At 41.8% G+C, this 15,699-nt stretch overlaps 2 protein-coding genes across 2 annotated transcripts in view; one reads left to right on the forward strand and one right to left on the reverse strand.

Moving 5' to 3' along the window:
- Positions 1-978: 978 nt before the first annotated feature.
- Positions 979-6,953, forward strand: zgc:110410 (uncharacterized protein LOC553618 homolog). Its single transcript, XM_041943360.1, has 10 exons — positions 979-1,087; positions 1,364-1,561; positions 1,970-2,048; positions 2,510-2,563; positions 2,859-2,949; positions 3,058-3,095; positions 3,719-3,806; positions 5,425-5,514; positions 6,170-6,217; positions 6,801-6,953. Exons 1-10 carry the CDS (start codon positions 979-981, stop codon positions 6,951-6,953), a joined length of 948 nt encoding a protein of 315 aa, XP_041799294.1.
- Positions 6,954-7,533: 580 nt separating this feature from the next.
- The window catches only part of LOC121610568 (ankyrin repeat and IBR domain-containing protein 1-like), a 37,967-nt gene continuing 29,801 nt past the window's right edge, over positions 7,534-15,699 (reverse strand). The window contains exons 18-20 of the mRNA XM_041942745.1: positions 12,475-12,586; positions 11,628-11,671; positions 7,534-11,125 (exon numbers count right to left, since the gene is read on the reverse strand). Of these exons, the coding sequence (XP_041798679.1) occupies positions 10,202-11,125; positions 11,628-11,671; positions 12,475-12,586 (1,080 nt within the window). The 3' untranslated portion in view covers positions 7,534-10,201. The remainder of the gene's footprint in view (positions 11,126-11,627; positions 11,672-12,474; positions 12,587-15,699) is intronic.

Here is a 15,699-nt window from a genome sequence, read left to right on the forward strand (position 1 = left end):
GATTTGCTATGACGAAGCTCCAGCCCGGGTGGTGTCGTGACATTTTAAGAACTTCATCTGAACATCCCATTGAGCCTAATGAGGGATACATCCTCTTCCCCCCGGAGCTAAAGTCCCGTCTCTGTGGGAACCGACTGATAGCAGGTAGACTTTGCCCTGAAGGGGAACCGACACAACAGGAAGAGCAGCGGGGCAGATTCCTGGCCGTCACAGCAGAGGTAAGACACATTATAATGGATTAGAACTGTAATTAATTGATCTATGAGAACAGACCTAAGTGAAACAGCAATTGATCACTTGTTGAACACTTAAAGAACACGAGGGGGTACTTGTGAAAGAGCTTCATTCATCATGTCGCGGAAGTGATGTTCAAGCCTCTCTGGCTGTGTAAGCGAACAGAAACAAAGTCCACTCATTCAAATATTTGACAACACGTTTGAATGTATCTTCACAGGTTTTAGTTCGACGAGAGTTGAAAAGTCAAAATGTGGTTGTACGTCGTAGGCGGCAAGTGATTCATCCCTGCAGTGTGTTCAAAAGTCATTGTTAATTACTAATATGCAATAAGAGTGTGTTGTTACTTATTAAACCATAGATTCAAATACAGTGCTGATGTTTCTTTGATAGTGTTGTGTGGACTCAACACTAACTGTCTGTCTGTCCTTGGTGACGGCTGAATTTCCTTTGACATCAATTAACCACAACCTATTTGCCCATTAAATATACATACAGCTCTATTAAATGGGGGCTTATGGCCATAATTCTGGGTGTTAGGCATGGATGTGATGTGTTATTTTGTAATTGCCCTTTTATTTGTTCCACACTGACAATGCCCCATTTGCCAGTTTAACATCACTGATTGAAAGCACTGACGCTGTTCAGAAGGATGCTTTTGTGTCTCAGCCATCAACTCTGACACCTCTCCTCCTGCCAGTTTTGTGCCTCAGTTGATGAAAAGATCTGCTCACGTCTGCTGGAATGGACCAGGCTAGAGGCAGCAGCAATGGTGGTTATGGACCTCGCCCTCCTCCGTACAGCCCCCACTACGATGGACCCAGTTCTTACACAGGGATGAGTTATGAGGTCAGTCCCAACATTAAAACATTTTTATCAGCCTCATGGGAGAAACGGGAATGAGGTACTGAGCCAGCAACATGTTTGTTTCTTATTCATTTTGATTTAATTACTATTAGTGTTAGCCAAACACACACACTACCAGCCTTTGATCATCATAAAATGTTCTTAAAACACTGTTTGCCCATTTGATTACTCAGGGATGACTGATTTCTTTTCATTAATGCACCTCAAGAAGACGACGCTGCTCAAGAGTCATGATTTTTGCTCAAAAGTAGAATTGAACTAGCTGTGTTGTTGTTGGTTTGGACGAGCCAGGTGGGGAAGGAGAACGTTGCAGTGGTCTCCCCTCCTGTCACCTACGACAACATGGTCCACCCTGTGAACGTGGCAGCAGCCGGAGGCGAGCAGCAGTACGGCCAAGCTCCACCCGACTACTCCCAAGGCTTGGAGGAGAGCGCCTTCAGCGACGCAGCCATACGAAGAGGTGAGGGCTGGAAGGAGCGAGGAGTGGGCGGGGGGGACGAGCTGAGAGCCTGAGAAGCTCATATGTTTTTGGTTTGCACGGTCAGAGCTGAAAATGGATCCGCAATATTTACTCCCTCATTTGCTCTGCAGTGTTTTCTTGAAATTGATTTCAAATTGAAAATTGTTTCCTGATCTCCACCGTACCCTGCCTCAGCTCTTCACCTCCCACGCAACACAAATCACTTTAAATGAGAGGATGAAATGTGGGTTTGATGAAAACAGAACCATTTACAAACTGCATTTTGCAGCATAAACAGCCCGACCTGCCTGTCTGCCTCACTCTGGCAGAGTTCTCAGTGGTGGTTGTTGTCTGTCTTTCTCCCGTCTCTCTACCTTTCTATGAGCCTGCGTCTTTCTTTCTGTTCAGGTTTCATAAGGAAAGTCTGCTTAACCTTGATGCTTCAGCTGCTGGTGACTATCGGGATCATCTGCACTTTTCTTTACTGGTGAGGCACCAACACACAAGGGAATTACATCCAAAAGAGACTAATCCATGTCAGGAAGCCATCCATCTATCCACATTTAGTGTAGTCTGTCAGCACGTAACAGCATCTGCAAGGAGCCCGTGTATCATAGCTGTCCCCTCGAAAACTTTGAAGGTGCAGGCCTGCACTGCTCAAATCATCATGAATATGTGAGGTGAGATTAGATGGTAGAGACTTAAAGGGCATTTCTGCTATATAATATTTTTGCTTGCAGTAGTTTGAAAGCTTTATATGTTTTGTACAATAGATGTGGTAGAACACTGCTACAGTAATTTATTCTCATAAATTGCATTCAGCTCCCATGTGCACAATGCCCTGTATTGTTAATATTTAATCAAATCATTCCGCTGCCTCTATCAAATAAATGGCGCCTCCACTAAACACTTCTCCACCCTTTCTCCCTCTCTCTTATCGAATAACAGGGACGCTCTCAGGGAATGGACGTTGGACACTTACTGGTTCTCCTTCTCCATGATGTAAGCTATCAGCAGCAGCCATATTGTCTAGACACTGCACACCGTCTTCTTTTAACCAGTTTGGCCAGTTTGATATCCTGGTGGTGAGTTTCGCAAATGGAAATCTCTCACGGAAGTCCATAGAATTAAATCACAAACTGTCACCCCGGCGCGCCTCCCAATCCAAGAAGCTGCCTGCTACGCCGTGCATGAATAATGCACTCGCTGAATGCACATATTGAACGCGGGGCTTTCTTTCTGTTCATAGCCTGTTTATTTGCTATTTACGATACACTCTATATTCTCTGTGAAATAGGGCGGTGGTGCTTGTGCTCATCTTGGTCTTATCCTGCTGTGGCAACCTCCGTCGTCAAGTCCCCCTCAATTTCATCGCCCTGGGCCTGTTTGTGAGTAGAAGTACCAGCCAGGCATCAAATTAAACCCCTACCACACCAGCTCTATTTCACCGTTTCTTTGTCATGTATTTACTCTGTTTCTCTCTCTGTGTGTCTCAGACTGTTGCAGAGGGCCTGATGCTTGGCTCCGTGGCAGCGTGAGTGTTTGTTTCCGAGGATGAATCCCCACCTGATGCTGACTCATTTACACAATAATAACCCTATTTGATCCATATCTGATGCCGTGTTGGATGTCAGCAATGAAGCCATCAAACCTGATAAGATGTTATCAGTGCCGGTTTGCCAAATTAAAAAGGGGTTTGGGGCTGAAGATAAATCGCGAGCATCGCAAATAGTTCGAAACCAATTTTTCTGCGTAAACACGACTTACCTTTTCCATCTGTGAGACTTTTCTTTTTTAGCAGCTTGTCAGTGTGACGGGAAGAGGCATCGGTTGAAGCCTGACTATCAATAATAAATTAGAATTATCATATTTATAGGACATTGTCATAGCTGAAACTGCACTGTAACTGATGTGCAATGAACATAGGCAATACATTATGCAGCGGGCGTCCAGAGGGGGGTCCCTGCCATCACTCTAGATACATAATACAGACTGTTAAATGAAAAAATACCACATTTCTTTTAAGAAAGTAATGTTTCCCTATTAGGATAGAACACAACCCCACTGTTCATGTATATGCACACTGCATGCTGACTAGTTAGACATACTGTGGGCTGCCTTTCCCACAGTGCATCTGTTTGATATCTCCGTCTGCAGGTACTTTGAAGCCGAAGCAGTTCTGTGGGCTGTGGGGGCAACGGCGCTGGTGTCCTTCTCCTTGACTCTGTTCGCTGTGCAGTCAAAGGTAAGATCTGTCACACACTCTGAACTCGGTTTGCTATGCAGCCAAAAGTGAAATTTCATAAACTGCGGCGACTTTGCTATCCAATCAGAGGTAAATGTCCAGATACTGAGCTGTGTTTCCTGTGCAGTCAGAGGAAAAGTGTTAAGCTGAGCTGTTGGCCAGGTTTTCTCATGCAGGGTGCACTGTATGCAGGCACCGGCAGAGGTTTAAAACTCTGATGAGTTTGCTGTCCAAGCAAAACTATGATTACTGCTGAGATCAGTGTATTTGTCAATCAAGTTAATTCCTCATGTCCGGTGTTGGGACAGAGTTAAACCTCTGGGCCGTCCTGGCTGAGGCTCATGCCATAAATCTTGAGTGCAGAAGTGGCCTGGAGCCTTTTGTCATTCGCTAAATACCCCCCTTCGTCTTTTCTCTGCCTCCTTTCACCATAAAATGTCTAATAAGCAAACACACTCTGAGATTAATCTCTGAAAGGTCCCTTTCAGGGACACACTGGGAGACATGATGCTCGTCCAGGAAGATACATTTCAATATTGAAAAGGTCATTTCTGTTCATAAGTGATAATAATAACAAAGAATTTGAATAATAATTGAACAACTCTGATACATCAGAGTTGACCCTGAATTCTCCACAAAGATAGCTTGCATTTTCTTTCATTTTGTGCACAGAGTGTGAATGTTTCACTTGGTTTATATAAAATAGCTTAGGTCTAACATGAAAGTGACATTAAAAGTCGGGATGTTTTATTCACAAGAGTCAAAATGCACAAGTGAGGAGACCTTTTGAGAATCACTTCATTGGTCGTTGGCATGCTGCTTCCATAAAAGGCTCACATTCAAAACAAAAGTAATCATACAGTCAGTGGGGCAAGAAATTAGACAAGTGGAATAGATGTAGGCCAAAGTCAAATTGCATTCAGAGTCCCTCTTAATTGCTTCTAAATGCAGTTTGGCATTTCACACAGTTTGCCACTTACTGCGTCTGAAGAAGCAGCAGACATTTATTTCTACTGCTTCGATTAGATAAAACTAGCAAGCAGGTGAGAATAATATGTCTTCTTAAATGCTCACTGCTCATTAATCTGTAGAAATAAGGTTTAAAGAGCCTGCTTATAGACTGTGATATGAATAGAAAAAGTGTCTGCACCACTTATGGTCGCTCTGCACTTGCACGCAGGTCGCAGAGCTTTTTCGTCTCTGTCTGTGAAATAAATGTCATACGGCCTGCCTTGCATGTTTAGCTCATAGCTCCTCAGGTGATCACTATTAGTGATTCTCCTGTAGTAACTGTCATATTTTTTCTGTCCATCTGAAAAGGGCATGCAGGCCAAAAGGCCACCTCCCCTCCCCTCCTCTGCGCCTGCCCTGCGTGGCAGCTTGTTCATTAATTATCCAGCATCATTATATCCAAAATCGTTAAGATTTTCTTGTGTGTTGAACCGCAATATGTCTTCATCATTTAGTAATCTTCGGCACTGCAATGCAGGCGACCTTGAGCGCCCTGGCTTTATATGGCAATGATGAGTGTAAATGAGAGATGTTCTGTCTACAGTTTTCTGTTTGGGAGGCTCGTCACATTCAGTGTGTCTCTCTTCTCCCCTCTTTCTGGCACCAGTGGGACTTCACCGCAGCGAGCGGGAGCCTGTGGGTGTTTGCCTGGACCCTCTTTTCGTTTGCATTGCTTTGCGCAATGCTCCGGTCGCAGGTAAATCAAGGAGCCGCTGTGTTTACACCTGCGTTTGCAGTGAGAAATGAAATGAAACTGCAGTTAGAAGCAGGCGGTACACACAGCTTCATAGCTTTTATCCGCAGCATGTACGAGCAATGACCTGTGCACTGAGCAGACTATAAAGAAGCGAGCACGAACTCTGAAACCTCTCAGGAGTACCACTGATCTCAGACTGATGCATTTAAATATACATTGCTGTTTACTGTGACGGCTGTTAGTGTTTTAGCCCTAAGCAGGAAATTTACAGAAATAAGCTTCCCGTTGCTTTTAAACTGCTGTTTTTACATGACTCCAACTTAACCGGAACAGAAAATAAGCACTGCTTTCTTAAAGTATACTGTGTGCACCCATTATCAGCCTTTACAATCATATTTACCAAACAGAACAACTAGAATGGAAAAAAGGGATAAAAGCATGCATGATTGTGTCTGCAGGAAGCACATTGAATCATTTCAAGATAGAAAATAGCAAGCATTTGAAAAAATAAATGAATTAGGGGTTTTTTTTAGGGGTTTTTTTAGCTATGTATTAGCTGTATTTGTGGAGGAAATAATCACAGATCAGTATAAAGTCAGTTACTGTATGCTGCTGAATGCCTCTGCTGATTTTGTGTCTCTGATTCTCTCAACAGTATCTTTACATCCTATACGCCTCCCTGGGAACCTTGCTGTTTTCTTTAGTAAGTACGCTCAGTCTTTAATGACAGAATATGGCTTTCTGCAACAGAGGTTGAATCGAAAAAATGCTGAAAATGACCTTTTAAAATGAAAGAAACCATCATTAAAGAAGGCTTAATGTCAAGTGAGTGCATGCGATGTAAGATCTGATCCCAGGGCCGAGCCGCCTCCCTCCAGTGTCTGTCACAGTCGTTAGTGCAAAGAGAGAGACTCTGATGTCCTTGTGCCCTTTAATTTCAATTATGCACCGCTTAACAGCAGTAGGCTTCATTTTCACAGCCACCTCTCTGCGTGCCTTTGGCATTAACAGCAAATGTTGTGACCCATCCCGTCAGCTGGTGGAACAAACTGCGACTGCACACAGAGCCGAACAGCCTGTCAGCAGCAAGTCACAACTTATTTTCGGCTGCACAACTCGATTATTTGCATGGCCTGTTTGTCTGCACAGTGCCCTCTCCCAAAGATAAGAAACACTGGCCGTGTTTGCTTTCAGACTGCTTCTTTAAACCGGCTTTCCGTCTCTTTCATCTCACTAACACGCTGCCTTCAGACGTCAGTGTTGAAGCATCTCGTCTCTCTCTGCAGTATTTGGTGTTTGATATCCAGCTCATCCTGGGTGGGAAACACAGGAAGTATGAAGTCTCTCCCGAGGAATATGTGTTTGCTGCTCTCAACCTCTATTTGGACATCGTCTTCCTGTTCCTCCTCCTGCTGCAGCTCATCGGGCTGTGCCGCTAACGCTGAACCTCCATGACAGGCCTTTCCACAGAAACTCCTCTGACACAATATCAAACTGTTTAGTACATCTTATATCTACACTCACAACCCACTGTTTAGTCCTTCAGACATCATATTTAAATTAGCAGTGACGTGTCCACACATGAGGGTTAATGCTATTATAAACTTTAATATGCTGGGTTTTTTCATAGGTGTTTGGAGATTTTAATACTGTGAGATTTTAATACTATAGCATGTATTTCTACCTTCAGGGAAAAGTTACTGTATAATTCATGTGATTAATATTTGAGTCTATTAATGTGACACTTGAGCTTTTAGTCAACGGTAAAATAGAAAGTGGCTAAGCGACTTGACCGCTCAGCTCTGGCTGTTGAGAGAATCAAATTGTGTCATTTGTCCTGTAGTTTAAATGAAGCCCAAAGATGCTTTTGGAAAACCAAATTCCAGACACCAACCGAACTCCATTAAAGGACAGACTCTAGCAGCCTTTTACAACTCAAAAACCAGAAGGGTGCTCTGTGATTTCTTTTATGTTTAGTACTGTAGTATGTCAGTGACCAATAACAAAAACAAACATGTATTAAAACTCAACACATAGTTTATTGGCATCACACAAACATTTTTCATATAAAGAGGGAATGTATCAAGTATAGACTATGAAAGTGCAAATAGCATTTCAAGGATTAGTTGCTTTACAATAGAAAATCTCAATGAGTTACAAAATGTTATATGCCATTTTAAAATAAATCACCTGGACATACAAAGGAAGTACAAATCCCGTTTAGACTTCAACCCATTTCATGCACAGCAAACTGTTACACAAAAAGGGTAACATATGTCAACTCCAATCCACTTACACGAACCAAGCTCCACTAACCGTATGGCACTCAGTTTCACAACTTCAAGACACTTTGCAAAGCAATCACCATCTTTAGGTTTCATGTTACTCTCTATTTCTGCTAGATTTACTTCAGTCAGACATTAGTCTGTACAAAAACATAATTAAGTCTTAAAGGTAAAACACTGATCAATGTGTTTCATTTCATATTGGTTATTCACAATCCATTTTCTTTAACGGATCTGATTTATTTCAAATAAATACCAACTTTATATTGCAACTTTCCTCCATTTTTAGTGTTGTCAGGTAAGATACATGATACACATACAGTAGGTCAATTCATTCTTAAGTCAATACAGTGATTTTAGTTTCTAAACCACAGAAAAGCCAACTGTTTCAAACTGCAGGGCAAGAGGCCCCTATGCACAAAAAATGAGAGAAATGAAACCTTTTTTCCAAAATATCTGGGAACAGATTTGAAAGTATGACATTAACCATTACCCATTAAGCCAAATCATTTAAAGTCAGTGTTACCCATTAACATGACACTACAAAAACCAACAAAAAGTCTCATGCTACAAACATTTTGATGAAAAAAAAATCAAGATCTCATGTTTACACAGTAGAAATTTTATGAGAGAAATAACTTTAAGGTAACAGGTGTTTGTTGTGTTTACACTGTAAAAACAGTGTACTTAGCACTCAGAAAGATGTGTGAAACAATGGTGAATGACAGAAAAGGCACTGTATCTAACTGCGTAGAGAACCGTTTCAAAGACATGGCCTCACCATGTGTTTGAGATGCAATACACATTCATGGATTCTCTGTGCATTACACCCTGCAGGCTGGGACATCTGCAGAGCTTTGACAAGGCTTTGCTAATATTACACCTTAAGGACCAGTGTGTAGGACTGGCATCCAGTGGTGAGGTTGCAGATTGCAACCAGCTGAACACCCCTCGCCTCACCCACCCCTTCAAAGCGTGTAGGAGAACCTACAGTGGCTGCTAAAGACGTGAAAGACCTTCTTTAGAGCCAGAGTTTGGTTTGTCCGTTCTGGCTACTGTATAAACATGGTGGACTCCTAGATATAAAGAGGTCATTCTAAGGTAACAAAAATACAACGATTCTTATTTTCAGGTGATTGCACACTAATGAATTCAATTTCTGACATATTCTTCCAATAGATCCCTCTAAATCCTACACACAGGTCCTTTAAATGGAACCCAGAGATAAATTACAGTAAGTTGGGCTTGATTAATTAATTCATCAAAGTGTGAATGTGACTGGCTGATTATCTCTTTGACTGGCCTTTCCTGCAGTGTATAAACAAGACTACTCACTGTCTACTTAGTCTGTCACACTCCACATTCAGCTGCAGTACTCAAACATTAATTTAAGCCGGCTGCAATGAACTTCAGAATCTACTGAACTGAGCGACACTGAGCAGCCCCTCCGGGCCTGTCAGTCACTGTTTGTTGCTTTTGAAGATTAGAAGACGGTTCCCATTGAAAGTGTGTTAGGACTGAGGCTTTGAGATGAATAACCATTGTCAGCACAATTTTGAAATGTTTTCCAGCAGGCCACCAACTTTTCATATAAATGATTAAATTGTTTTGTGTGAATGTTCACATAATAAAGTACACGACCATTATGGTCTTAAACTACAGATTTACACAGCACACTACAGCTTTTAGATTTAGTGAGACTTGAAAACATCACTCAGCCGCAATCTCAAAGAAAAATATAGCTCGACACTTTCACATTTAAGTTGAGCTGAGTGGTTGAGATTGTAACAAGCAGGCACAATTTGCTCTGAAGAATACACTTGGTGACTGCAAATTGTGCTTTTGCTAGTCAGTGTTTGGCACCTATAAAGTAGGCAGATTTGGACAGGAGTGGGAAACTAATTCCCAGCCTGTACCCCACAGGTTGAATATTGGAGCAAAACATTAATTTGCTCATATGTACAGTTTAACAACCTCTCAGACCTGATTCAGACACATACAGTAGGCTTTTACTCCAGTGGGAAAAAATGACCTGCACTACACTAAAGTCTCTTATCTCCTCTAAAACTGATTTCAGAAAAGGTAACATATTCATATTTCTATCACAAAGAATCATTTTAAGAAATACATCCTTGAAAATTGTTGACAAATGTAATCTCTCTTTCAGTTAGTGCTTTCTTTGCAATACAGCAAACGCAGAAAACCCATCTAACTGCAGTGCTAGACTAAGCCAAGTGTCTAAATACTTCCTCCCCACGTTCCAATGAACACATTCTTCTTTCTGCATACATTCCGCCTGAATAGCTATTACACATATTCCTCAGCGCTATTTAATTTGCAATCTATAGTGTTTTGTTTTTTTGCCTTTCTAAAAAAAGTTTCTTCCCACCTCAGCCATTACTTCATACCAAGTGTACCTGGTCCTCCCACTCAGACGAGCTGGTGCTAGGCAGCTGATCGGATATGGAGTCACATTGCGGAGTGTCGACATGGCAGACCTTCGAGCCTCCTCGTTCTGCATGGTCACCTGTGTCAAGGGAGGCCATGTAAGGTAGCGGCATGGTGTCCAGCCCCACGAGATCTAACTGGGTCGGCCTCTCGGCGACGGCACACTCCTTCTCCTCCATGTCACTCAGTCTCTGAGAGCAGAAACCCACATCTGCCATCATTTCCTGAGCCTTCCTGTTTTCAGGCAGGACAACTCCGCCTTTCTCTTCATCCTGCAGGCACCCACCTCCGCCTGCCTGGAGCACACCGAGGTTTGAGTCAGTGTCAGAGGAGGTTGAGGGGACCAGGGTGATACCTTGAGGATTCATGTCATGGAACCAAGCCATGATGTTGCCCAGCAGATTAGCATTTGCTCCTAGCGCAGAGGACGAAGATGGGTCATGGCTGCCGCACGTGGTCGAATCTATGGTGTCACTGGAAGAGGAGAAGAGACCTGTCGACGAGTTGCTGCCACCTGGACCCACTGGGATCGGCACAGAAGCCCTATAGGTCCGGTGGTGACTCTCACAGTGCTGTACAGAGGCGGTGACACCAGTGGTAGTGGAGTACTGGCTGCTGATGTTGATGTTGCCGAGTCTAGCCAAGTTATCTCCCAGCTCCAGCAGTTCTGAGCTGCTTAGGGATGCTCTGGTGAGGACCTCTACACCTGGAGCATTCTGCTCGAGCCTCGAAGGCAGGGAGGTGCCGATAGCGCCGAGTGAGGCTTCATTGGCAAGGATGTCATGGCTGGACCCGCCCCCTGCCATCCCGGAGTCCTGAAGTGACAGCTGAATGGCCAGTAGAATGTTAGGGTCATCGTCATCCAAAGAACCTAGACCCTATGAGAAAATACAGAATTAACAGTGTTAGTGATGAAGGCTAAACCAGTATCATCCAGTTACAGAGCACCAGAAGTTTTACACCTGCAGTTAAAGCCAACCTGCAGCAACGACTGGCGAGGGAAGTAAAAGCAGCAGCTTAGAACTGCAGATGTAGACATTCTGAGTATCATTGTTTTAAATAGTTTTTGGACAATAATGGAGGTCTTCACGTCTAAATGTACGAACATTTACATATATTGTACATTATCATTGTTATTTTGTACAGAAACATTTTTTTTGCCTTTAGAAAAATCAAATAAATAAAATAAAATGAAACCCAAAACTGGTCAAGCAAAATGTTGTTATCCCTGCTTTGTCAAACCACAGTGACTATTAGAAAAGAAAACCCTTCAGAAATCTGTTCAGCTAAATTAATGCTCTGCTTTTTTGACATTGTGGGAAAAATTTCATAGGCCGAGAGCCTTGAAATGAGATGAAAACTCAATTGCTATGCACTCACCATCAGAGGACCTTGTCTACGTCCACCTCCAATATCCTGTGTGTCTTTGTGGAAAAGAAATGGACAAAAACACCCACAGTCAAAATACTGTCATTGGACTGAATCACTTGGACACAAATTTCACCCACTGCTAATGACCACTTTTAGGAAAATCATTTGATGAATACTGCAAACAAATGAAGGAATAGCAACCTGACACAGTATGCGGCTTCAGCATTTCCCCTTGGAAATTCACTAATGTGATATCTGAAATCAATTAATCGTTCCTGGCACAACAGAACCTAATACCTGGCTTTAAAACTGCAAAGTCGTCCATCTTTCACTCCACACAGCCAAAAACAAAGCTGCAATGTGATGGACAAGACGGATGGATTGAAAGTATTGCCTTGTTGAACTTGAGCAGTTGTGATTTTCCGATGTTTGGGCCAGTACCCTAATTGGATTCTGTACAAATTAGTTGAGAGAGGATGACAGGAACAGTGTAATTCCATTTCATGGATATATAGTATTTTTGTCATAGATTAGTAACCCTATTTTTTTTTTATGTTGTGTTGTGCACCCATGCATTTGTCCTCCTCTAATTTGCCGACATCTCTCTACTACCACAAAAAGGCACACACCCACACCCACACACGCACACACACACACATGCACGTATGTAAAAACACCAATCAGAACAGGAGATTGTAGGTTCACCTCAGCCACATGTGTGATATCATGGGATTACCGCATGAGTGAAGAATTTAACTGTGCAACCCAACAAATGAAAGTTCACATATGAGACTCCACCACCAAGAAAAAACCGTAGAGGCCCCTGAGGGAAAGTCTTGTATGTCCACTGCAATACCTGAAATGCTGTCGCTGGGGTCGTCAGGGTCAGGTGTGTTGCTACGGAGACTGGACATGTCGCCTCGCCTCCGCTGCCTATGTCTCCGTCTGTACTGGAACTCTGCATACTCCTAAAAACAAACACAAAAAAATACAATTAAGTAAAGACATATCATCAATTAACACCATGTTTACATTGCTTTGTATTGCTTATTTTAGACAAATGCTCTGATCCTGCAGTTAGAATGTCCCCAGCTCTCATCAAATTGCCACATATTGCCGATCTGAGGCTGCAGTTGCACATTTTGGTTGGTTTTAATAGGTTAAATCTGTTAACTGGAAACTCTGATTCAAGCGGTGAAGCAGTTTCTCCAAATATGGTCTGAGTCATCTGTTCCAGGGAAGATCAGCACCTAGAGACTGATTCAAACCCTTTCATCTTCGGACCAAGCTTTCAGTCATAAGACTCCAGTCTAGGCTGAATACAAGCAGAGCACACACTCATTGGAAGGGACCTGGAAATGAATCAGGAGAATCAGATGTTTGACACTACTACCTGTGTATGCCCGACTAATCTCAAAGCAATCAGAATGCCTTATCAAATGTGAAAGTTATGCTATTAAAAAGTCAAGTCAATGAAATACGTATTTGACAGTGAATACATATTTAATTTACGTGACTTTTTAAAAACACTAGTCAGAATGAATTCTAAACATTTTGTCCAGGCTCAGTTATTATGAGCATGACATGATGTAACACCCCACATTTAGCTCGCCTAAAGCTAAGTTGTAATACTGCTTGGTCTCTGTGTTACAGGGAGTGAGACTATGTAGCATACTTTTTATTATTATGACAAACAATGAAACTCTAATTTGCTATTTCTGGCACACTTTAAATTAAATGATTAACACAGACTGTTTCACACAGTGTGTCTAGATGAAATGACAAAAAAGGACCAAAGTGTAGTAGGTGTGTGCACATAAACATGTTTCTAATTATCAGATATTCATGTCCTAAGTGTGTGTGAGATGGTTCCTTGTATAAATTGAACTGAGATCAATGACTGATATGATTTTGATCCAATCATGTGATGGCATTAGACGATGAATGATATATATAATGCAGCCTAATTAAGTGATAAAATAAGGACGTTTAGGCATATATATGTACAATATTAAGTGGTCAATGGCAAACTGAATGCAAGTTTCAATCCCACTGCCAACTTAGAGTTTGTAAGCTAAATACATGGGTACTCTGTACTCTACTATACTCTATTGATTGTAGACCAACATGAAAAGGTGACAGAGACTGAATTTGCACATGTATCTATCACTACCTCAGGAAATAATCAAGCTGCAACTGCATTCAATCATCTCATACATTTGCAAAAGTCACTGAGTCACATTCATATAATCAAAAGTCTGCCACCCAAACTCTGTCTTTCATGTTGCAGCGCTCTAAAAATAGCCCACTATGAAGTGATCTGCAGGCATTGTAAGAACCATGGAGCAGACCATCTGTAGCAGTGCCTGTGAGGCAGTGTCATCAGGCTTTGATTATTACTATGGCGTCCCCATTAACTACTGCAGCTGAGAGACAGAGGCTCTTAATTAGGGGACAAAAATAAAAGCCTACTTTTTCTTAGAATGACTCGGTGTTCAGCATCTGGTCACAACATTTACTGTGAGCATCCTCATGTCCAAAGTAATTTTGTTGACAACAGAACATTGAAGGTTTGTAGAGCTTACTTAACTCCTGAAGGAGGAAAAGGGGGTAGAGGTGAAATAAACATCTCGCCTGAGTTTACAATGATAATTTGCTCTTTTGAAGATAAGCCATGTCTTCGTAGTGTGCACCTAGCTTAATTAAATCTTTTCTTGTGGTGCATATGCTTAAGCAGTTGTGTGTGCTTCAGCTGGTTTTTATGATACATGTTAGAAGAATCAATGTTATAACAGAGCACAGTAAACAAATAGATACCCATTACAGTCTGACAGAGATGATAGTCAGCATAAGAGACAGACAGTATTCACAGTAGCTTCCAGTTAAGACCAACAGTGTGGCAAAACAAACTGTGTGTCAAAAAGCTGCCTGCTACTTTACTTTTCCAGTGTGATCAGATGAGCAACCAGTGAGAGAAAACCAGGACATGATATCATGAGGCTTAATATTTTATAATCTACAGACAACAGAGGATCTGCCTGGATCATGTAGGAACTGGTTTAACATAATGCCACATTTTATGTTTGGCAGAATGCTAAATAAAACACAGGAATTCAGACATTACTGGCATCTGTGTAAGTACTGTCTATTGCACACAAGCATCAACTTAAGTGTACTAACTTGGTAGCTTGCAGCTTTTAGCCTGGAAATAGTAAAAAAAAAAAAAAAAAAAAGCAAAATGAACACAGTGGGTCCAGGTTTGGATAAAAACAAACGTTTGTCCAGCAGTGGCTGTTTACTCAGTAAGCCATAAGTAAACAAAAGCTTTACAGAGCTTTACCTATGCCTCGCTGCATGGTGCTGCGCAGGCAGAGGATAAGGATTCTGACAATTCATTTATCAAACTGGCGGACTGATCTTGTCATTTGTTTTCCTGTCGATAGAGAAATGCCTGCTTTCTGCACAATAACTCAAGAGGCTTAGGTTTAATGTAAGATTTGGACTTTTGTGTTGTGTTTTTTACACTTAAGAAGGACACAACACTAAGAGATGGAACTGTTGAGTGGAGTGTTTCAGATGAACAGCCTGTACGCTTAAAAGCTGCAGCAGTCTGGAAAATGAATAGTAATGGAAACTTAGCGTAGGAACTGCAGTGTATTGACTTATCCACTACTGTTGAGTGAATGCATCAAGTTGTGCAGAAAAAGGAGGCAAGTCAATTATCAAATCATTACGTGGTTGACATTTTTATGACTGTAAAAGTTAACTAGAAACGCCTGTTGCTAATGCACATTGATCGGCAGCAACCTGCTTAGGTGTTGCCAGAGAACTGTGCTTTTAATCATTCCAGCTGGGCGCACAGGGGAACGCTGCACCATCTGGCTTGCTCCAGTGTGTTGAATAACATGGTGATCTTTGGGTCATCATGGTTTGTCAGCGCTGCTACACAGCCAAAGTAAAAGCAGCTATATTAAAAAGGGTATAATGAAATTTTATTATATAATAATTATGATGAAAGATTTGAAATTAATTACACCTGATTAGACGTGATATTAACAGAGAAATGCCAGCATTACTACAT

The sequence above is a fragment of the Chelmon rostratus genome, chromosome 8, assembly GCF_017976325.1.
Source record: "Chelmon rostratus isolate fCheRos1 chromosome 8, fCheRos1.pri, whole genome shotgun sequence".
NCBI lineage: Eukaryota > Metazoa > Chordata > Actinopteri > Chaetodontiformes > Chaetodontidae > Chelmon > Chelmon rostratus.

What these genes read in the sequence shown, in the direction of transcription:
- zgc:110410 (XM_041943360.1), top strand. Translation starts at nt 979, where the DNA reads ATGGACCAGGCTAGAGGCAGCAGCAATGGTGGTTATGGACCTCGCCCT. An exon ending in CGACGCAGCCATACGAAGAG is followed by an intron (nt 1,562 to 1,969) that starts GTGAGGGCTGGA and finishes CTTTCTGTTCAG; the next exon opens with GTTTCATAAGGAAAGTCTGC. An exon ending in ATGCTTGGCTCCGTGGCAGC is followed by an intron (nt 3,096 to 3,718) that starts GTGAGTGTTTGT and finishes CTCCGTCTGCAG; the next exon opens with GTACTTTGAAGCCGAAGCAG.